General features: G+C 30.5%; 3 protein-coding genes across 3 annotated transcripts in view; 2 read left to right on the top strand and 1 right to left on the bottom strand.

Annotated features, from left to right (window-relative positions):
* LOC129948543 (protein gone early) overlaps positions 1–22967 on the bottom strand; it is a 70089-nt gene that overhangs the window by 14756 nt on the left and 32366 nt on the right. The window contains exons 3-5 of the mRNA XM_056059587.1: positions 21951–22138; positions 21736–21883; positions 20844–21005 (exon numbers count right to left, since the gene is read on the bottom strand). Coding sequence (XP_055915562.1) covers positions 20844–21005; positions 21736–21883; positions 21951–22138 — 498 coding nt within the window. The remainder of the gene's footprint in view (positions 1–20843; positions 21006–21735; positions 21884–21950; positions 22139–22967) is intronic.
* On the top strand, positions 3869–4875 carry LOC129948546 (uncharacterized). Its single transcript, XM_056059591.1, has 2 exons — positions 3869–4477; positions 4560–4875. The coding sequence occupies exons 1-2, from the start codon at positions 3982–3984 to the stop codon at positions 4733–4735; spliced, it is 672 nt and encodes a 223-aa protein (XP_055915566.1). The 5' UTR covers positions 3869–3981; the 3' UTR covers positions 4736–4875.
* On the top strand, positions 17702–18847 carry LOC129948545 (uncharacterized). Its single transcript, XM_056059590.1, has 3 exons — positions 17702–17859; positions 17919–18450; positions 18515–18847. The coding sequence occupies exons 1-3, from the start codon at positions 17845–17847 to the stop codon at positions 18709–18711; spliced, it is 744 nt and encodes a 247-aa protein (XP_055915565.1). The 5' UTR covers positions 17702–17844; the 3' UTR covers positions 18712–18847.

Here is a 22967-nt window from a genome sequence, read left to right as displayed (position 1 = left end):
CCGAGAAAGTGCTTCAAAGTTTGACATCTTCTAAAGTGACAACAATCCAAATACAGTTATATTCAAATTGAAACCCAAATCATTTGCATGATTAAATTTTGTACGGCTTTTGTTTATGATTTCTTAGGACTTTCTTGATACTATTTTCTTAAGATCTTCTTAAAAGTGCATTGCAAATAAAAATGTATCCCAAACGATTTTTGTTATTTTTTAAGAGATCATCATCTGGGTGCGCATGATTAAATAAATATTTCTTTTAAAATCCATGAAGTCGCTTTCAATTTTTCACTTGAATCTTTAAAATACTTAATTGAATTGATTAATATTTGACAACATTCACATCATTACTATTTAATATAAATTCCGCTTTGATTTCCTAATAATATCTTACCACCTTAAAAAATAACCCAATTAAATATGTATGACAAAATAACATAGCGAAGGTGTGCTAAGAAATGCATTCCTTAGTTTAAAAAACAAAAAAAATACATTTAAGGCCTACAAAAATAATAATAATAATAATAATATAATAGATAAGCTCATAAATTTATCACCTCTCTTAAAATTTAATGAACAAAAACAAAAAATTTAAGATGAAGGCGGACGATGATGATGCTTTGAATTCGCTTATGAATTCAGACCAAAAACTAATTTTAAATTATACTTTTTCTTTCTCAATATATTAAATGACCACAGACAAGCCATCACTTTGGTATAGTGCGCGATGATCATAATCGATAAATAAGCGAATTAGTCGATTTATTTAAAAACATTCAAAATATGCAATGCCATAGTATCATCCATATTACATTTCTTAGAGTTGGGTTTTTTTTCACGCCGTTCGCCGCCGCCGGCCGGCCGCTGCCTCTCTTCTTAATGATCAACAAGCTTTTAAAGAAGCCGCTTAATGGCATATTCAAACACTTAATAAAATAATTTTGCACTTAATTCCATGAATTATTGTTAAAATAAAAATACAAATATATGTATCCTAAGGAGACAAAAAATAAAAGAAACAAATTTTAAAATCAATATACAAAAATTCCAATGGCTAGATAGTAGTTAAGGTAGTCAGCAACAGTAGGTTTAAAGCGTATAGGTTAGCTGATGCAGAAGCACAGGTGCGGGTTGTAGATATAGTCAATATCAAGATGATGATGAAGAGCAAAATCAATGAGCACTAAACGTTATGCAAATGAATATTTGTTGTCTTGTTTTATTGTCTTAATGAAATTCTGAATATTTTGATATCTTGCACTACTGGCAAGGCCCTGTAAATCAGACATATTATTTCGTACAAATAAAACAGATCAATTCCAAATTTAAGAGGTCTTTGCTTTTTACAATTGTTGTCTGATATTATTTGTAATTTACATGTATGGCTCTCAATTTAAACATCAATTGGAATAAATATTGAAATTAGTTTGAATAAACTTATCTATTTGAGCTTATCAGCGTGTAATAGAAACTAGTAATGTAGTTTGAGTTATAAGGTAACATTTAATTTTTCTAAAAAAAATCATATATTTAAACAAAGAAAATTAAATATCCTTAAAATTCTTTCTTGAAATAATTGAATTGGTACGTAAAATCTTAATTCATGAAAAATATTTTTCCAATGGTTAAAGAGGACGTTAGAAGTTGAAAGTAATCAAAGTATTACCTTAAAACCCATTTCAATTGTAAGCGTCTTTTTGCAATGCCATCAGTGATTGTATATTGGATTATATTGTAAAATGTTATCATATGCGCCTTTTTTTAATACAATTGGTGTGCTTTTCGAAGATACCAAGTTTTTCGACAAAGAAACACAGTATATTATACAAACCTGTATCAAACTTAGGGAAAGAAAAAGGCTTACAATTGTAATAAGCCAAATTTTAACTTAAAGAACTTTGAAAACAATGCAATTAACAATTTTCAAGACGTTAAATCATATCTCAAGATATTTGAGCAGAAAATCAATTAGAATTAGTTCTTAGTATTTTTTTTTTGAAGGTTTGTAAAAAACTGTAGAACTTTTTCTTAAAATTTTACGAAAAGTCAAGAATTTCATTCGTAGGTAGTAAAAAGTAATGTGATGGTAATATTATTTTGTGTTCGAAGAATATTCGAATTGACAAATGTTTAATTTTCTTCTTTGGTTCTTAAAATTGTTCTTTTTTAAATTTTTTTCTTAATTCATATCAATTTTGTCAGTAGCATTATTGGTTCGTGAAATATTTGTGGTCAGCATCACTACTGCTCCTTTTAAGTCTTTAATAAAAAAAATCGATTTTTCTTCTCGTTCCTGTACCTTGTAAAATCGAAGACCAATAAAATACGAGTATATCCCCAACACCCCAACGTATAGATGTATGAACGTACAGGCTTACGAACCTATGTACAACCGCATTCACTGACATTTCTTCAAGAAATATAGAACCTCAAGTTTTAAATATTAATATTTGCATGAGAAGTCTTAACTATAATGGCTGAATCACAAAGACGCTTTAGCTTCGGCTTCGTCTGCGTTACGGTGGGCCTGCTTCGAGGTTGCTTTAAATGACATGTCATCCCTCCAAAGACCAAATATTTTTTTGTTGACAATTTTGTACAGCTGTTGAGCTGTCAGACAAAGCAAATGTTCGGATAATTGAACTAGAGCTTCCGTTTGGAGTCACATTACTTACATTACGTTCTTTTCCTTATAATTGTCAAATGCAACGTGAGGTCGAAGCTTCATTGTGATGCATTGAATTCCTATAGCTGAACTTGTAAACGTCAGGCGAAGCTGAAGCGTGTTTGTGATTCAGCTATAATGTACGAGTACATCAAAATTTACTGTAATTAGAAAACAAATATTGGAGTTATTTATTTGTGATTTTCTCTCGTGCAATGTTTTTTTCAAATGATGAATTTTTTGAATCGATAAAAAACCATTTATTTGATCTTTGTTTACCAAATTCAAGGTCAAAAGTTTAAAATCAGGAAAAAATATACGTAGTTTGTTTGAATACCAGTTATGTTCTTTGGTATGATTTTTAATACAACTCGTTTCAATCTTCTCTCTTATAATATTGAAAAATTAAAAAGAATTCATTTTGGACAAAAAATTGTATAGGCAAAATCTGAAATGATAAACGATGAAATTTTCACAATGATCTTAGGTGCATTAAAGTTCAACTATCTTCTTAAATTCTATTAGAAAAACACTATCTTTCATGATTCCTTACAAATATTTTTAAACAAATATATTTTCTGTACATGTACTTCTCCCATACAACCTTTAAGTTAACAAAAACCCTTAACAACTTTGTTGGTATAGGTAATATCCTTTAATTAGTCCATAAACACGTTAACAACTATTCAAACTATGACTAGCAATACAAAAACTATCAACATTAATGTATCTCTTCTTTTTGTAGCGTCATGATTTTCTCTTCACCCTCAACTTCACCTTCCGACCAATCATACCTTTTTTATACCCACATTGGCATCACTGATACCATCATCAAAACCAAAACTTGAAAAAAATAAAGAGAGAGGTGAGATTGATTTATAAAAATCTTGAAAAATCAAGAGCAAGTTCAAATATCGAAGAACAAGCTTTGCACGTTTATTTTGAATGTCTGCGCGGCTAAAATATACATCTAACAAACCAACTATGCCGCCTACCAACTTAGCTTCGTCGTTGTCTTGGCCGCTTAATAGCCATCATCAACGACCCACAACACAATAACAACAACAGAAATAGCCATTCTTCTGTGTGAATCATCTCAACTCTTCGATAAACAAACGAAGAGTGGTCCAATCAAGCCATTATTAGATATTGTTGAATTTTATATCTGAAGACAGTCTTTTGTATATAAATTGAATGTTTGCACTCCAAGAAGCATCAGTTAACGAACTCTTCTGTCTCGCAAAACATATTCAGCTTAGAGCTGCACGAATTTAATTGTTACATAATCTGTACGTCCTTTTTAAAAAAAAAAATTCAAAATGCGTTTTCTCGTGATATTGAGTTCGCTTCTCGCCGTCGGTATCGCCCTTCCCCAATACAACTACCAAAGCTCAGGAAGTTCTAATTTTGGATTACTAGCACCAGCACCATCATCCCAAGGTGGCAACAAATATCTACCACCTGCAGCAGCAGCACAAGAACCTCTTATCAGTAAGCAATTCTACCTGCATTCAGCACCTGAGGATAACGATGGAGCAGGAAAGACCAAACACTTTGTTCTTGGAAGGCCCCAAAAGAACTACCGTGTTGTATTCATCAAGGCCCCAGCATCGTCCACCAACAACGTTCGTTTGTCTGCCGAATATGCCCCACAAGAGGAGAAGACTGTCATCTATGTTCTCAGCCAAAAGGAGAACGAATTGGATGTCAACGATATCGCTACTCCAGCACCAACTCAGCCCAGCAAACCAGAAGTCTTCTTCATCAAGTACAAGACTCCCGAAGAAGCTGCTGTCGCCCAAAAGGAAATCCAAAGTATGTATTCTACATTTTGACCCACATTTAAGCTTTGAACTTGATTATTAACATGTTATTTCTTCTTTTTTCTTATCTTCAGGCCAATACGACAAACTCGGTGGTACCAGCGAATTCTCCGACCAAGGAACCGCCCCAGTTAGCTCAGTCATTGGTGCTTTGGATGGCGCTGCTTCAAATGGTGGTTATGACTACAACCAGGGAGGTCAAAGGACACCCGATGACTCGTACTTGCCCCCCAGTGTCTTCAAGCACTAGAATGTTGTGTGCATTTGTTAATTTGTTAAATTGTTAAATCATCATTATATTGTAGACTCATTATATTGTTTTGTTTGTTGTGTATTAATACGTAAAATTATATAATCTTAGAAATAAAGCGAAAAAAAATATTCCAAAAACTCCATCGTTTTATAATTTTATACCAAATTTGAAAAAACAAAACTCATTTCGTTAAAAGTTGTGGAATTCAATCAAAAAATATCTACAATAGATTGACCAATTGGTATATTAAGATTGGAATGTCTTAAGGTATTAAGAGGAGGGTGCCATTTGTATGCCTAATATTCAAATGACACCCGCACCATTAACGACAGATCGGCGGCGGTGGCTCTTGTGGTGGCGATGTTTGGCGGTGGCGTGAAAAGATTTAGTGTTTTGTAAAAATCAATAAATAATTTATACAATTTTAAGTTAAATGGTGACAATTTGCATGAATCTTGTGTCACAATCAAAATAATCTTTATAGCTATAAAGTCTGATGAAAGAGTTTGAATTTGTTTTCTTTCTCCTTCTTCTTTTAAGTGATGATGGCTTAATCGGGGGAATAATGTAGTAATTTTGTTTAATTCTTCTTTTTTTCATTGACATTCATTTCTAAGAGGTAGGAACTTATATTATGAGGATTGAATTAACAATTGCTGATAAAAAGAGTTCTTCTATCCTGCAAGTGCTCCTATTTTCTGATTATGAAGATTCATTTTAAAAAGCTGTCAATTTTTGAAGGTTTCGTCTATAAAACTTAACAATTCCAAACTTTAAATAACAAGGAATTTTTGTGTAGATTTAAAGCACGTTATTAGCAACAATATAAAAACTGGTGACAAATATGAGCTGTTCAACTTTAAGTCCACGTTATAAGTAGACTTAGGGTATTTTGGATTTAAAAAGTCCAGGAATAATTTTTGAAAAGCCTCTCCATCCTTAACGTGTCATTGTTTTTTAGCGGTCCTATAGTGCAGCTGATAAAATGAGGTTCTTGAAGTGATTGTACGAGTACTAACAATGAGTGTATGATCGGTATTGTAAGATCGAAATTGGAAGGTATTGATTTGGATGACAATTGTTTTTAACAAATAAAGATACGTGCCAAGAAATAATACTTCGAAAGAAAAATGTCAATATGTCACAACTGACTCAATACATTAAGGATGGGTATCATGAACTTATCGAGGACCTACAGCCGTAAAAAAGAGAAAAGGTCCTTTGAAATTGCATTCCAACCACTACGTTGTATATTAGAGTCAAACTTAAGCAAGAAATTCACTTAAACTTTTGAAACTCTGGTAGTTGGTCGCAGTTGACAAAATGGAACAAGTCTAATATATTTTAAGAAATAAGACCAACATATTTTAAGCAAAGATAATGCACCCAGCATTAACGTGAGTATAAACAATGAGGTTTGTATGCAACTCCATATCTTAAGTACGGTAGAGTATTTTGGGTATATGAGAGGTTTGGTGTTAACATTGCTTTTATTATAACGGGTTATCCATTTTGCGGTTTCAAAAGTTTAGGGCTTGAATTCGACATTTGGCAAACTAAGCTGTTAAACCAATTTGATTTTTTAGCTGAAAGTTTGACATTTACGAAGATGGATCGCACAACGCATACAAATTGTTAAAACCTACTACAAAAATGGTGATTCTGCCACGGCCACATATCGCGATTTAAAATAAGATTATGGTTTACATAAGACTTGTGCCTCATGGTTTCCCTACTGCATTTGAAAGTTTTACCGAATTCCCAAATGTGTCAACTTCTCGTTTGCTTTTGAGGAATACAACTTGCTGAGTAAGTGGTTTCAACAAAAAGTGGTTTCAAGGAAAAGTTAATTACGCTATTTATAACTCAAGAACGGCTGTACCGATATAGCAGAAAATTAGTGGGTAGGTTTGACAGCGTTCCCGTGTGTTGACATAAAATGTCATTCACTATAAAAAGTAGTATAACAAAAAAGAATCAGACTTGGAGTAACAAAATGCAAATAATAGCTATGTAATGGGCGTATGGTTGACAATTTTATTTGTGTAAGAAAAAATCAATATTAAAGCTATTTCTATTCAATAATAAAAATAAAATAATCAACAAATAATGTTATGATAGAGCCATTGCCTATTTAAATGTGAAATGAACTATAAAAGGTGGTAAACCAAAAACGCATCAGACTTGGAATAACAAAACGCGCATCTTGAATAGCTAAGTAATTTTGTCTGTGCTATGAAATACATTAGCAAATTGAGCCCGTGAAACGGATCGGTTGTCAATTCAAAATCATATTTGGCGAAACAAATTAATCATACCACTTTCTTGCAAACACTCAAAAATGCAATGACTCATTCTTACGTATTAAGTTTGCATATTCTGAACTTTACTCTCACACCGATAAAAGTGTTTATATAACTCAGTCAACACTGACTGGTTTTTATTTTGTTGATAAAAGGACAGATTTACCATCGAATTGGAAAACAATTAATGGATATTCGAAATAGGCGAATGGAAATGTTTGAATCTACACAATGTATCACCCTGCAAGAAAACTTTTGTAAAACTACAGAAAGCATCCACGAATTAGTGCAAACATTTTTTCCAAACGTTGCACAAATATACAAAAACCATTAGTGGCTCAATACGCGTGCTATATTAGCACCCAAAAACATAGATTTCAATACCATCGACTTCACTGTTCAGTAATACCCAGTGAAACGAAAACATATACTCGTAAGTCCATCGATACTGTGGCATGCAACCGCACGTTCTTTCACTGAAAAATGGCATACCCACTATTCTTCTTCGAAACCTAAATCTACCACGACTTTGCAACGGAACTAGACTCTCAATCAAGAAAATGATAAACAATATTACCGAGGAAACAATTTTGGCTGGAAAGCTCAAAGGTGAAGACTGTACTGAGCTGTTGCCACGTATTCCAATGATCCCAACAGATATGCCATTCAAATTCAAACGTTTACAGTTCCCGGTGCGAATTATGTTAACACTTTTTATTTTATAGTAAAAATGTTTGTTTTAAATAGTCAATATGCTACATAATTATATGTAAGATTTAAATATTAACATTCATAGTCAATTACTATTGGAAGTAATTAGTCTTAAAAAATAATAGTTTCAAATGTCAAAATGTACATATGTTGTTACCCAATTAATGGTGTGTTCCATTTTTTCAAACAAATTTTCACATAACCTTATTTTAAATAGATGTTTCCTTATTTATTTTGTTCAAATGAAAAAGAAACACATTTACTTTCTGTTTTAAGAAAAAATACATCTTTTTGCATACAATAGGTGATAAAAATGTACCTACCCACATGATTATTGAGTAACATTTTCGTATTATTTTAAATTGGAATAGTATCTATGTCAAATTTAAGTTGGGGGTTTAAATGTTGGTATATTTTGACCTTTAAACAAAATTGTATTAACCTGCATCAAAGGTAATAGCTCTAATCTAATGTAAGAGCATAAATAGAAAAACAAACATAACAATCTTGATATTTTAATTAAAATTGCCAGATTAAATGAAAATAAATACAAATTTATAAAGGTCCATCAATAAAACGAATTTGATTGATACTATCTTAATTAAAATCTTTAAAGGAAATCTGTTGCAAAGCAAAAGAGAAGAGAAGTCTTATACTGGATGCATTCAAATCAAAAGTTTTGAAGATCCGCATTTGTTAATATTATGTATTTATGTGTATGTATACGTACATATGTTTATAATATTACTCAGACTAATTTGTAGTTAAATGTTTATTGTGGCTCGCTGCTATCATTGAAATTAAAATTTTTAACGACCGCCCCAACCAATATATATCTGCAATAAAAAGCCACAACCACAATCGCCAAAAAGACACCGGCAGCATGTAAATACAGTGGACCGTGATTTAATTTTAATTGATATGAAAATATTTACTCGAAATGCATAAATCTAAAGCACATTTTGGAAATTTGTTATGAAAGCGATGAAATTGGTCAAATATTTTATACATAAATTCTTAAAATTGTCTTAAATAACAAAAACAAACGCTAAAGCAACTTTAAATACATATTTATATTTAAAAAAGGTAATTTAGTGTTTATTTTATTAGTAGAAAATTTGTATAACTGAATTCGATAGGTATTGTTTTTTTTTTATAAAAAAAAAGATAAAGTTTACTATGAATTTTAAAAATTGCTCCTTTTACTTAATGTTCTTAATGCATAAAAAAAAGTTAACGTTTGAAAAATGCATTTTATTCTTCTTTCTTCGTTGCTGTTTTATTTTTCTGATTCGATCGATCTTATAAAAAATACTTTTTTATTTTCCCTGACAAAGAAATCTTTCAATTTCCAGACATTTGCCTTTTTTCAAAAGTTTAAAATTGCCTCCATAAATACCTATAACCAAAAAGAATGTAATTTAGTTAAATACAAAAATAAAATATAAAATATTAACACACTTGAAATTTTGTAATATGCACCCAATTGTCAAATTTTCGTTCATAATTTTGAAGAAATATTCCACTGTAAAACATGACCGTTATTCGTAAACCTCAAATTACCACCGAAATTTAATTCGAATTAATTAATCAACATAAACGAAATTATCCAAATTAGTATTCAATTAATAGGGATTCCCGAGGAATCGTATATCTACATGCGGTGTTAGTGTGTTATGAGGTCGTGGGCGTTTATTTGTCTCTTCGGATTTATAATAATCGACATTCATTGGTGAAATAAAAATCTTCAGTCACATCGTTTGTGTCTATTTCTATATGTAAAATATTTAAACAAAATATAATTTTAATAATTGCTAGTATGGGGCAATAAAATCGCTGATGCTTGTCTAGTGTTTATTTTTTGGGAGTTAACCGTATAAAGACGTTAAAACTGAGTTATGAAGATTGGCTTCGGGCCACATCAAAAAGATGCGTTGGTTGGTGGGTTGGCTTAATGTTAAGTTGAATCAAAACAAAACTTAATCAACTTATAATTTGTGCTAAGCAACAGAGCAAAGATTTTGTAATATTTTATTTTGTTATCAAAAATGTCTGCCTAAGTCTGATGAGCTTGTATCAAAATAATGATATAGGAGGGGTAGAATTTCAGCTTCAAGATAGGTATGTATATCCTTGATAACTGGTATTAGTATCATTAGGTTTTTCCATTTTAGATAAAAGATTTGGTATTTATTTGTAAAATTAAAAATGTTTTCATATATTTTTTAATAAAGAACGATAATTTAATTCAAATGCTTTTGTCATGGAGACAATTTATGACAACTGAAACTGGAAGAGATGGATACAATCATGTCACAAGATAGACAAGACAATCATGTAAAAAGGTGTTGTTGTGTGCTCATTTAGTTTTTAGTCTTTCATGAGTTGGGTGTTGTTTTCACTTTTTTTGTTTAATTTTTTTTGTATATTTTTGAGAAAAATAGTTATTGTGAGATTTGATTGTAATTTCTCAATTACATAACACAATATGTTTTAATATGTTAATATTTGTAATTCCTTAGATTATTTCACCATTTGTGTACAAATTGCCAAACATTGAATTTGAAAAGGTACGTAACATGAAACTTTGATGATGAATAGTTTTCGATCCTTAAGTTTTTTCAGACTAGTTTTCTGAAGTGCTAAAGTGGTGTTACTTAAACTTTTTATTGATTACAATGATTTTTTATTTAATGTTTTTTAAAAAGTAAGTTTTATACCTAAAATATATAAATGAAAAAAAAAATTATCAGAGCTTTCCTTACAAAAATGATTTCTATCTTAATTTTATAAGACAATGATATTTTCCTTGAACTAAAAGTGGATGTTTTTTTTATTGTTTTGAGAAGGATTTTCTTTGAATTTAAATTTTAGATTTGGGATAAATTCCTTTCCAATCGCTGAGAAAATTGTTACTTATGATGTTAAGAACACCATTAAAACACTTTATTCGATTTGAAAAACTTTTTTTACATTTAATTAAATTGAATATATTTTTCATAAAAAATTCATATGCATGTCTATATTTTTCAATACCTACGAGTACTTGTGTACTTAATAGGCCGAGAACTAAGGGCTAGTTTTTGAAATTAAAGAAAACCCGTTGATATTAAAGTTGTAGGTAGTCTAAGCAAAGGTAATAACAGATACGTTTGCTGATCTCAAATATGGTCTTGGGGTTTTTAGACTTTCGGAAAAACACTTTAAATTGATCTCATCCAGAAGCCCTCGACTCCCTGATTGCGAATATGTACATGACAGACTTCAACGTTATCACATTCTCTCAGCAGATGTTGCCAAAAATATGATTGCTTGCGTTCAAAAGCCCTTGACTTCCTGAGTTTGAATATGTACATGACAGATGTGTAGGTGGCTGCATACTCCAGGAACACGCGACTAAAACCTCGGATTTCTTAAGCAATTCCTTAGATAATAGACGAAGCTCAATATAATATATTTATGTCTAAAGCTCTTCGATACCAGAGCATAAGGCAATGCTGTCTTGTATCGTTAAAGCGTGATATACCAACTTGTTATTATCCCTGAATGACAGTTGCACCGAGGAGACTGAATATCTCAATATTCTCGGTATGTGTACCACCAGCCACGTCTTGTAGAATGATCACATACGCGATGTTGCCAAAAATACCGATTTGGGTTTTCTAAGGTGATTCAAGAAGTTTTGCTCTCCCTCAAATCTGGTTAATATTTACAAGACTTATATACGTTTAAAGCTTGAGTATAACTACTATATATCTGGGCTGGTGCTCCTGCAACTTACTTAAGCCTCTTGAACAGTATTGAACGTAGATCATTTGAATTGATTGGTGATAATACCATCATAGGATCATTTACGCGTCCCTCAAACATCGTCGTAAAGTTTCCTGTCCCACCCTCTTTTATCGTTATTTTAACGGTTTATGCTCTAGAAAAACAGCCAGCTGCATTCCTCCCCTCAAATAGTTTAACCTTAATACTCGTCCCGTCAAGTACAGGGATTGGTTCTTTAGCCGTACTACGCGAATGTGGAATTGCTTACCACACTCTGTCTTTCCTACCCATTGCAATATTCAGGAATTCAATACTAATGTGCACCGAAACCTCCTTTCATCCCCTCTCTCCCTTTCCTAGTGCTCGCACTGTGTTTTTACATAATAAGGGTAGTAATATCCCCTTAAGTGCGCGTTTATTATAAAAAAATACATACTTACAAAATATAAGAACAGCAGGAGAGCACGAATATTCTTAGATTTAATTTTTAGTAATGGGACTTGAGAAAAAAACACTTATGTTATATGTTAACAGAAAGATATTAACTCCAATAAAATTACAAAAAAAAAAATAGCTCCAGAAGTTGCAATTGGGCTTAATTCTTGACAACTGCGATTAAATTCAAAAGTGTTATTGGCGGTTTTTGAAATTGATTTTCAATCACAACAAATTAATGCTTAACTAAAGAAGGATTAACCAAACAAAATCATAGATCATAGATAATCAACTGCTTGCTATCGCAATTTAAGGCACAAATGCTTATTTGTATGTTATCAGTTCATATGTCGTGGTAATGTCTTGAAATCTATGTCAACACTAAGTCTTTCCGAAAGTTACATTCCAGCTTTTGTTCTTCGAAGTACAGCCATAATCGCATATAACAAATATCGCCGCTTTTTATTTTGAGACGTTAACCATTTAGAAGTTGATAAAGTAATAGTGAGGTCCTTTTAATGAAATTAAATTGCATACATTTTTTTACAAAATACATGTTTTTTAATTCCTTCCTAGGTACTTAAGCTTTTTGATCATAAATTAAATATTTTGCAAACAGGCAATATTAATTTAAACTCAATAATGAAGCTATATTTAAATATGTACCTGATTTTTTAATTTAAACTTTGTTTTTTTCTTTTTAAATCTAATTTTATAGACTTTTTTACATATTAAACCAATGAACAGATATTTCTTAAATTATTTTGTGTTATTATTATTACTTATTTAATTATACATTAATGTACAGGTCTATCTGATTTAAAGAGACTCATAATACAAATATTGGTAAATAATTTTGGTTACCCCAAATATCATGGAGAAGGAATAATAATAGACTAAAGATTAGTTCATCCTTGCAAAGCAAAGACTAATTTTTAAAATTTTTAGGAATACTTAGTTTGTATGGAAGAACATTTTTGAATAACTTTAAATTCTACATGTTTTTTAATTCAATAACATGTCGTAAATAAAAGTATTATATTAAAAAAAAAAACATTAGACCTCTTTGTTCTACAAAAGTTTTATTTTGGTATTAAACAAAAATAGTACTTTAATATTATCCCATTCACGTTTCTAAAAGTCATAAGACTTTCACAGCACAATATCCCTTTCATGAGATTTTCTATAACTTACTTCAAGACTTAAGTCTTTAAGGTCTTGAATTTTATGTGGATCATCTTTCCTTATCTTTTGCGAATTGTTAGAGAAAAAAAGGCTAGGTAAGGGTGCCTAATTATAACATCTTCGAGAAATAAGATAGTATGAGCAATACTGTGTAAATGTGATTTTACCAATTTCAATGCATTATTTAATGAATATAACATTACATATTGTAGCGTCTTCGAAGCGGAAATTTTATCGATAAAAGAGGTCCTCTCCTGGCTAAGAGAAAACGTGATATCAACTTCTGATATCCTTATCTTCTCTGACAGTCAGGCTGCTATTAAATCTCTTGACGGTGTCTCAACCAAATCAAACGGGCACCGATAGTCGATCGTCTCTTATGGAGATGGCGCAACAATTTAACATTCACCTCTGTTGGGTGCCGGGCCACAGAGACATCACAGGAAATTGTAGAGCCCATGAACTCGCTTAAAATGAAACCGTAATATCTTTTTCACCTGAAGGAAAAAAGGTATAGGTATACCTTTAGCTACATGTAAACTTCTGCTAAAAGAAACAGCTCTTACGATAACAAACTCTAGGTGGCACAATTTACCAACGTGCGCAGCCACAAAAATCATATAGCCTGCCTTCACTGGACGTAAAGCGCTCTAAAGACTGTTATCTCAAAGCAGACTTCATATTAGGTCTCTAATAGGTGTCCTTACGGGACACTGACTTATAGCCAGACACGCAATACGACTTGGTGTATAGCCTCAAATGACTTCTGCATTAGCTGTATCGATGGGTAAGAAGAGGCAACAATCTCTCACCTTCTCTGCACTTGCCCTGCTCTTTCACTAACATGCAGACTTTATCTGGGAGAATATAAAAAGCTCAAAATGGTTCGCCTAGTAAGAAGTAATTATCTAGATTCATGTGGTATCACAATGGGCCTTTTCTTTTGGCCTAAGTGTGTATGTTCTGTATCCACAGCCACTTTAACCTAACCTAACCTAACATTCCATATTAGTAATGGCAAATATTTTACTTTTTAAATATGAAAATTAAGCTTTTATTGGAAAAACAAATGTTGATTTCTAATCACTTCTCTCAGAAATATTACCTCTCTTCTAAGCTCTCTTCAATATTTTTATTTCCGCTTCATTAAAAATTTTAAATTAATTTAATTGTATTTGTTTTTTTTTTTTTTTTTGATTTTCTAAACTTAGAACGCACTAAATTTATTTTAGTTCCTTAAAGTTAATAAGTTATCTACTTGTTAAACTATTGAATTATTTAAATATTCCTTAGCATTGGTCTATAAAAATCATAAAAACAAGGCAGTTATGATGGTAATCTATTAACAAATAAATTGCATTCATTATTTGTTATTAATACACGCGAAAATATGTATATGAAATGATAAAGCTTTGCAAAAATGACACTAATGCAAATTTAAGACAAATTTGACACATATTTAATAGCGTCGTTAGTGGTTCATTATTATCTGCAAATTTATCTCCGATTCATTGAATTACATCACCTTATCTGATATTTAATATTTTCATATTTTTGTTTTATTTTGAATACAAACAAATATTTTTTTATATTGTGTTCAGTTAAAGATTTTATTTATGAATTAGTAGTCCTCCTTCGCATTTGCCATGCAAATTGGAGAAACCATGGTTTAAGTCAAATCGAATTCAACTACATATTTCTATTATTAATAAATATTGATAAATTATAATATCAACCGATATTTTCCAGTTTTATTATTTAAAAACAATATTTTTTGTATTGTTTAGTCAAAGTGACAAATTTTTGATTAGATTATTACTTTTTGTTGCAAATATTGACATCATCTTTCATAATTTAGGGATGATGCCATGGCAAAAAATGTTTGCCTATACACAACACATTCAAAACAGCACATAGCAAATACCTCAAGGTATTTTGTTGTTTTTTTTTTTGTCAAAATTTCACAAAGTATCATTTTACAAGGTATTCGGAACTTGGGATCAAAGCAAAATTAATGATTTCGTTTTGTTTTGCACATTATGATTATAAGTTTGTATATTGTTTATGGTTTTTTTCTATGTCTTTTGGATCCAAAAAGTAGGGATGACATTTGTTATTTTAAGGAAAATACCACAAATATTTGCTCTTAGTTTCGTGCCATGGCTTTATGGCTAATCCAATATATCCGGCTTTGAATTATTTTCTTAATTTGTTTTTAGTTTTATTTTGTTATTTTTGCTTTTTACAAATTTGGGGGTATTAAATCATAATAAAGCTATTTGACTTTCAAAAAATTACAACACAAAATGTAAAATGTAAAATGTTGTAAATGAAAAAGAGGCGGTTTTTTTGCTCAATAATAATTAATAATAATCAATAACCATTGGAATCGGTTCATATTAAGATAAAATCATGTAATAAGACGTTTAATATGCAAATACGTTAAAGAGCAAATAATCGAATAGTAAATAGTTTAATGCTCTTTTATGCGAACAATAGCTAATGTTACTTTATTTAAAAAAAAATTAATTAAGAAGACTGAAAAAAATAGACATAATACTTATGGGACCTCCTCCCACTTTAACTTTAAATGAAGAAGGAATAGGATTAGTACACATACAAGTTTAGTAGAACTTAATAGCAAAGATGGGAGGGCTGTTTTTAAAGAATTAAGTAATTTTTTTATTAGGTAAGCTTGAAACAAATATAAGACTTCAAAAATTCTGTTTTTTTTATCATCTTAAATTAAAAGTTATAAATCAAAATACAAATTAAAAACATATTTGCAAATTTAAAAAAAAAATTGCACCCTCTTTTTCTCGTCAACAAAATTTATGCTATTTATCAATATTTATGCTAAATTTTTCGCTTGTTTATTTCTTTAAAAAACATTTTTTTTTTCTTAACGTCGAAATGAAACCTAAAACACAAAAAATATATTTTTTGAAGAAAAAAATAAAATTTGTTCTATAAATGAGAAGTTTTGAGAAAATTTATTCTGTCATTTGAAATAGGAGAAATTCTATTTAGGCGAAAAGTAAATAAGTCTGTTTTTATTTTTTCTTAGCAAATAGATATGCGTTTTTAAATTTTAAATATTGTAATATGGTGATTGTTTCTCAAACCTCACTTTTTTTCTAAACATATTTTATTTCCATTTAATAGAATAAAAGCACCTTTCAAAACGCATAATTACGAACGATCCAACTTAAAACAATCAATTTCTTAAGTGTGGCGCCTGACTGCCTGGGCGCCACTTTCATCACAATCAAAGCAATTAACTATAATTTTTTCAATAAACTTCAAATTTGCATTTAAATTGGATTTATATATTATTTCATCCTACTCCAAAATGTCACATCTTAGCCCTCATAAAAGAGAAAAATAGTTCAACATTCTTTTCGATGACACAGTTCCTATTTTGCAACTCAAAGCCACTAAGGTGCGTGTGGAAAATTTGGACATTATTTAATCACTTATTTATATTCCAATATTGGAGGTAAATTCCACTGTAACTTTTTTTTATATAGCATTATCATACTTTAAGCAATAAAACAGTTTTATAATCAATTTAAGAAGAAAAACCTTAAAGTAGGTACTTAAGATAAAATTAAAACCAATAAATCACATAAAAAGGTCATTTTATTACTGAACATGCTTTCCAATTTCAAATCAATTCAAATAAATAACTAAGAAAAACTGTCAAATTAAAAAACAATTAACTTTATGCAATACCTTAAGCTAACTAAAACTGGGCGGCAAATTATTTCTTTAATCAAAAGACTCAACACATTACATTGAAAATTTGTTAAAATCACCTAATAAATCTTATTCATTAAACCACTCCAAATTTATTCTAATAACAAGTTATACAAAAACAAACAAAACTTTTTTTTATCGCTCAACATCATCAAATCATAATTTTAATTGTAAAATTCCACTTAGCAAACGATGGCATAAAAACACACTATAAATGCATTTTTTCACACCGAACAACACGAAAGACTTAGCTGCATTTTTTCGATACTAACAAGACTCGTTGTCTTTTGGCCGAAATTCAGAGCTTATCTGAACCTGTTTGAATATGCCTAGTTTTTATTCTGCGGTTGTAATAATCAAGACTCAAAACGCTGACGTCAGTTCAAGGGTTGCTGCACCAACATTTTGAAGATGTCACAGCTAAATATCATAAATAATTAACCCGACTTTGTTTAGCCGTTTGACATCAGTCAATGATCTGCGAGCTTCGACTAATTAAATACTCGTAGAAGAGGTGATGTTTTTGTCAACAAAAAATTATGTAACTCGAAGAAGATGTTTTCTTTTAGCCTAAAACATGAATAGCTAAATATTTCAAAACTAGCTGGCGAGCTGTGGAATAGTTTAAATGACCGTCGGGCGATTTTATTGCGGCGTCAGGTGGAGATAGCTTTGCCGCTCACGTCCCCCGCCGCATGTTATTGGTAATGGTAATGATGGTGATGGTTGTGGTATATCCCAATTCTTTTGTAACTTTAAATAATTTTTGATTTTGTCGATAGTTGTATTTCTCGTCTGGCAAGGCTAATGATGGTGATCTTGATCTGCATCTCTATAAGCGGAACTCATGGGGTTGTATAAAAGCCCTTCGCATACTAAGCCTTATCAACACTCTATTTTGTGCGTTTCTTTGGATAATTTCTCTGATCAACTTAGTAAATCATGCGTTTATTCGTGGTAGGTAGTATAACCAGATGTCTTTTATAGCAATTCATAATAATTTTTAATGCCTACAGATTTTGTCTTTGATTGCTGTGGCTTATGGTAGGCCAGATGTGAGCTTGGGATACAGCTACAGTCCTGTGAATGATGGCTCCTCTGGTGCAGCCTCCGTAGATCAACCATTCCTTGCAGCACCATTAAACAGTAACATCTTTTCGTCCGGAGGAGGTTCAAATCATATTGTAAATGCTCCAATTCAACGAGGATCACTGCAAGCACCATTGGTGACAAAACAATTTTTCTTGCACTCCGCTCCTGAAGATCACGAGATTAAGCATAAGCATTTTGTTCTGGGACGTCCTCAGAAAAATTATCGCGTTGTATTCATCAAGGCACCTAAATCCACAAACGCAAATGTTCGCCTATCGGCTGAGTATGCACCAATTGAGGAGAAGACTCAGATTTACGTCCTTACTCAGAAGGAAAACGAACTGGATGTCAACAATATTGCTACCCCAGCACCAACGCAACCAAGCAAACCCGAAGTATTCTTTGTTAAATACAGGACTCCCGAAGAAGCTCTTCATGCTCAACAAAAGATCCAAGGTGACCATCTATTTGCTAATTTTATCAATTTGCACTAACATAATATATATTTTTTTGTATTTAGAACAATATGATTCATTGGGAGGATCAAGCCAAATTTCTGATGAAGGAACTGCTCCAGTGAGTTCAGTAATCGGTGCATTGGGCAAAGACAATTCTGAATTGTCGCAATCATCATCAAATCAAGACGACGTAGCTGCTGTCAGTTCAGGATCATATTTACCACCAAGTGCCAGCTACCTTCCACCAGGAAGGCACTAATCGTGTTGTTTTAGAAAACAAAAAAGTTTAAACACCAAAGGAACTCTTAGATAATGAAATTGTCTTTATATTTCAAGCCATATACACTTATTAACATATTTAAATTAATTTAAAATAAATTTAAAAATGTAAATCATGAAGTTTTTTTTATAATTCTAAATGGACTTAACGTAATAAGAGCATTATGAAATCATCATTATTGGATTTATAAAAAACTTCAATTTCCAAAGTTTACTCGCACTTTGCTGACTTAATCGTTAATTGCGAGAATTCAACATTCACAAACACTGCGAACGGGTAATTTAATTAACTTCAATAACTCGTAAAAAAAGCCATCTATGATTTTCAAAACATCAGATCGCGTTTCACAGCTTAAGAAAACTTCATTAGGGAACAAATAGAGAAAATAGAATTCATGTGATTTTGTTTGGTTTTCATAAAAAAAATTTGAAAGAGAAACAAAAAAGAATCCCATAATTTTAGAGTAAAGGAACATTCTTTATACTATTGTTGAACAAATTTCTTTCCTCTGCTGTGGCTGAAATACCCTGTACCCTGTAGACCGTATCTACATTCCTAATTACAAACATATTTGAAAACAAATTAAGCCGTTTACTTCCCGTGGACTTTATTTTTGATGAATTCTCATACTGACCGAGAAGTGTCAAATTATTTGTCCAAGGATGTCAAAATTCAGAACATTCTGTTTCAAAAACAACATTTTTAAATTTGATTTTAAAAACAGAAAATAAGAAAGAAAAATAAGCCCAATATCGTTTCAATCATAAAAATGTTCGTTCTTGTTGATTCTCATAGAAATGAATCGTATAATAGGTACATGCAAATTGGTTTAAATGATTTAAATTTGATCACATAATCAGTGAAGTGTGTATTTTCTAATCTTTGATGTTTTTCATGGAAAAAATTTTATTTTTCTTATTTGGTTTGAGAAACTGAATTAGAAAATTAACTTAATACCTTTTTTTTAAACCAAAACAACGAACCAAAATTTAAAAGAATACAAATAATATAATATACATATAAATACGATTTCTTGGGTTTTTTACCAAACAGCTTTCAGTTTAATCACCTTTAAGCTATTAAATTTATATTTTAAATTAATTAATTTTCTGCTGCATAATACGTTTTTGTCTCACATCGACATCAAGTTACCAACAAACAAACAAAAAAAAACTAAATGCACAAACATCGCGATCGGGTGATGCGGAATGATACAATATAACCTTGACTTGTATTCAAATTTAAAACAGTTTTGGGTACCAACATAACATTCCATCGGGGTGCGATAATTTCGTCTGCGTGACCGTTAAATTGTGTTCATCAGCCGAAGCTATAAGTATATATCTAATATTTTATGAATATTTAAAAGAAAATTCGCGATTTATATCTTTGTGGGTTTTGATCAACTCATGCATAAGTATGGACATTACTTTTTAATGGCGCCAATTTAAAAAAAAATGTTTGTGAATACAAATTTAGCCAGCTATAGAAATTGATGCCTGACCCGAGAGCATAATAGTTCAGTGACACAATTTGCGCTGGAGGCTGGAGGAGGCACCAATTTGATATTTTGACAGCAATATGAATTCCTCTATTTTGTATCGTTGTTAATTTCTTTGTTGATTCGAAGAATGTTCAACGTAGGTATTTTCACAACTTCTTGACAAGTTATCATTAAAAATTTATATACAAAAAGAAATTCAATACAGCTATTAGAAAAAAGGTAGATATTCAAACGAGGCATCTTTATCTTGCATCTATTATCTTCAAATGCAAGCATCAGTAATAGGCTATAATGAAATCTTTTATTTCATTACGCGCAAAGCGTTCCGACTTTGCTTTGATAGTGCGACACGAGCTTAAAACATGAAGTAGCTAATGAATTAACACATAAACACTCTAATGACTGGTTTTTATTAAACAAAAACAAAACTTTTATGGATTTGAATAAAATGGTTTTATTTAATTTATTAATGAATTAAAAGGAAAAAAAAATAAAGAGATTACATCAAACTTCTGTTTTGATGAGCAACAATGTGCATAATAATTATCTTAATATGTTGGTTGCATTAAAAGAGTAAAATTAATTAAACAAGAAAAAGAAAACTTACCAACAGATTTAATCGCCTGTCGCAGTAGCATATTAGACTGACTTTTATCCAGAGCATCAATTTCACGACAAGACTTATACAAGCTTGTTATCATGGACTCTGCAGAATAGGATTGACTAGATGTTGGCAGCATTGAAATGAATCTATTTAATTCGCTCAGTTCTGGAAAGTAATGTAAATGTTTCAGGGTTCTTAGTTAAATAATTTTCAAACATATTATTAATGGAAACAAATTTTGCTATTTAAGAATGGGCACTGTAAAAAACAAGATATTGTAATATATATTTTACTTTACGGAACAGTAAATACAGGACAATATTAAGCATAAGAAAAAAGTTTGGCTAAAAGGAATCAAATTTATTTGGTGTTATAAAACTTTAGTGTAAGCAAATGTCAAAACTCAGAATAAGAGTTAAATTTGAGACGTTTTAAGCACAAAATTGTCTGTATAATATGTTCTATCAAATCGATCGTTTCAAAAATTATCAAAATTTAACATTTCCAATGTTTTATACATTGCTCATAGTTTAAAACAAAATTAATTTATGAATTTTTTTTTTTATAAAAACCAAGGTATGTAATATTTTTGTTTTGTTTAAAACAATAGAGAGTCATTATCCGTGATCTTTTTTAAATCATATGGAAAAAAATCCTTTTGAAAATATCTCAGTTAATGCTACTATTTTTCTTTCGAGGAAATTCTTTAAAAATTTTAATTTTGTTAAAACTGGAATTTGTAGCAATTTATATTTTGTATGAATAGACTAAATATTCGTATAGTTCTGGTTTAATATCTTTTTTTTTTATCTGCTTCAAAAGACGGCGTGAATAAAGCTATACCTTAAAACTAAGAAAATTGTTTCATTTGTTTAAAAGTCTTTAGGATTCTTACCTTCATATTCGTTATATGTTTGATAATCCCATTCTCCTTTTTTTATCACAAAATAATCATTTTCTTCGTATTCTTTTCGGAAATTTCCACATGCCCATTTATATGTTTCTTGGCAAGGTTTATATGAAATATTTGACCACAGCAAAATCTTGTAAAAAATATATTTAAACGAAATTTCAATAAAGTTACAATATTTTAAAAAGTGAGTGATTTACCTGTTGACTTGCTAAAACGCATTCCTTATCCACACAAAGTTCTGCTTTCAGGTAGAATGGTACTTCGGGCCAAAAGGCTATCATTAAAATAATTATAACTAGAAGTAAGGCACATAAACTGGCTGTTAAAATGTAGAGTAGACGGCGTCTTGGCGAAAGTTGCATTAATGCATCTAATGATAATCGACCTAAGAAATATTAAAATAAAAATTCATTTGTTGTTAAAACCTTATTTTTTTTTGTTTTAAATATTAGCAATGATTGACTGTATGAGAATCAAGCTTTAATAAGACATTAAAAATGGAGGCCACAAACTGCAGCCAAAAGTGTGGTATGAATTCAACCTTTTTTGCCAAAATCAGACAAAGAACTTATTGGTTACGAAAGAAACACACTTCTGAATTTTTGATTAAAGTAAATTCTAAAAGAACGACTTATTTGACATTTTTTTTAATAAAAATCTTTGTCTTCTTTTGTAGAAATCTTTAAAATGTCAAAAGATATTTTAACTTCAAGCAATTTAATAGCCAATTCGTCAATCATTTTGATTTGTATGTACCTAAATATTTACATTTTTAAGCATATATCAAACAAAAGGTACATAATTCTGCTATTACGCCCACGTAATTTGATTAGCATTGATGACAACTTTTGTGGTATTCAGTATTTTACTCAATAATAAGTCTCAATTAAGTTGTGCTGATTAAAATCTAAATTGGTTATTTATTTAACATAAATCCGTAAACATACAGTAAATGAATATAGGTAGTGAATTATGTCAGCAGTATTGCGATTAATGTCTCTTTTGATTGGTTTGGTCATTAGTTTTGACATCTTTAGTTTGTTTTTTATTATTATTTTATTTAAAAAAATATGCGGGTAATTGATGGCATATTTATTTTATTTATTATTCAAGTTGACACATCACCGAACCTATGCCTAAAAAGCTGTTTAATAGAAGAAGAATGATTAGTTGTTCAGGTAAGGTGAAAACAGCGGTTAACGAGCATAATGTGC

The sequence above is a fragment of the Eupeodes corollae genome, chromosome 2 (assembly GCF_945859685.1).
Source record: "Eupeodes corollae chromosome 2, idEupCoro1.1, whole genome shotgun sequence".
Lineage (NCBI taxonomy): Eukaryota > Metazoa > Arthropoda > Insecta > Diptera > Syrphidae > Eupeodes > Eupeodes corollae.
This window is presented reverse-complemented; position numbering and strand designations above follow the sequence as displayed.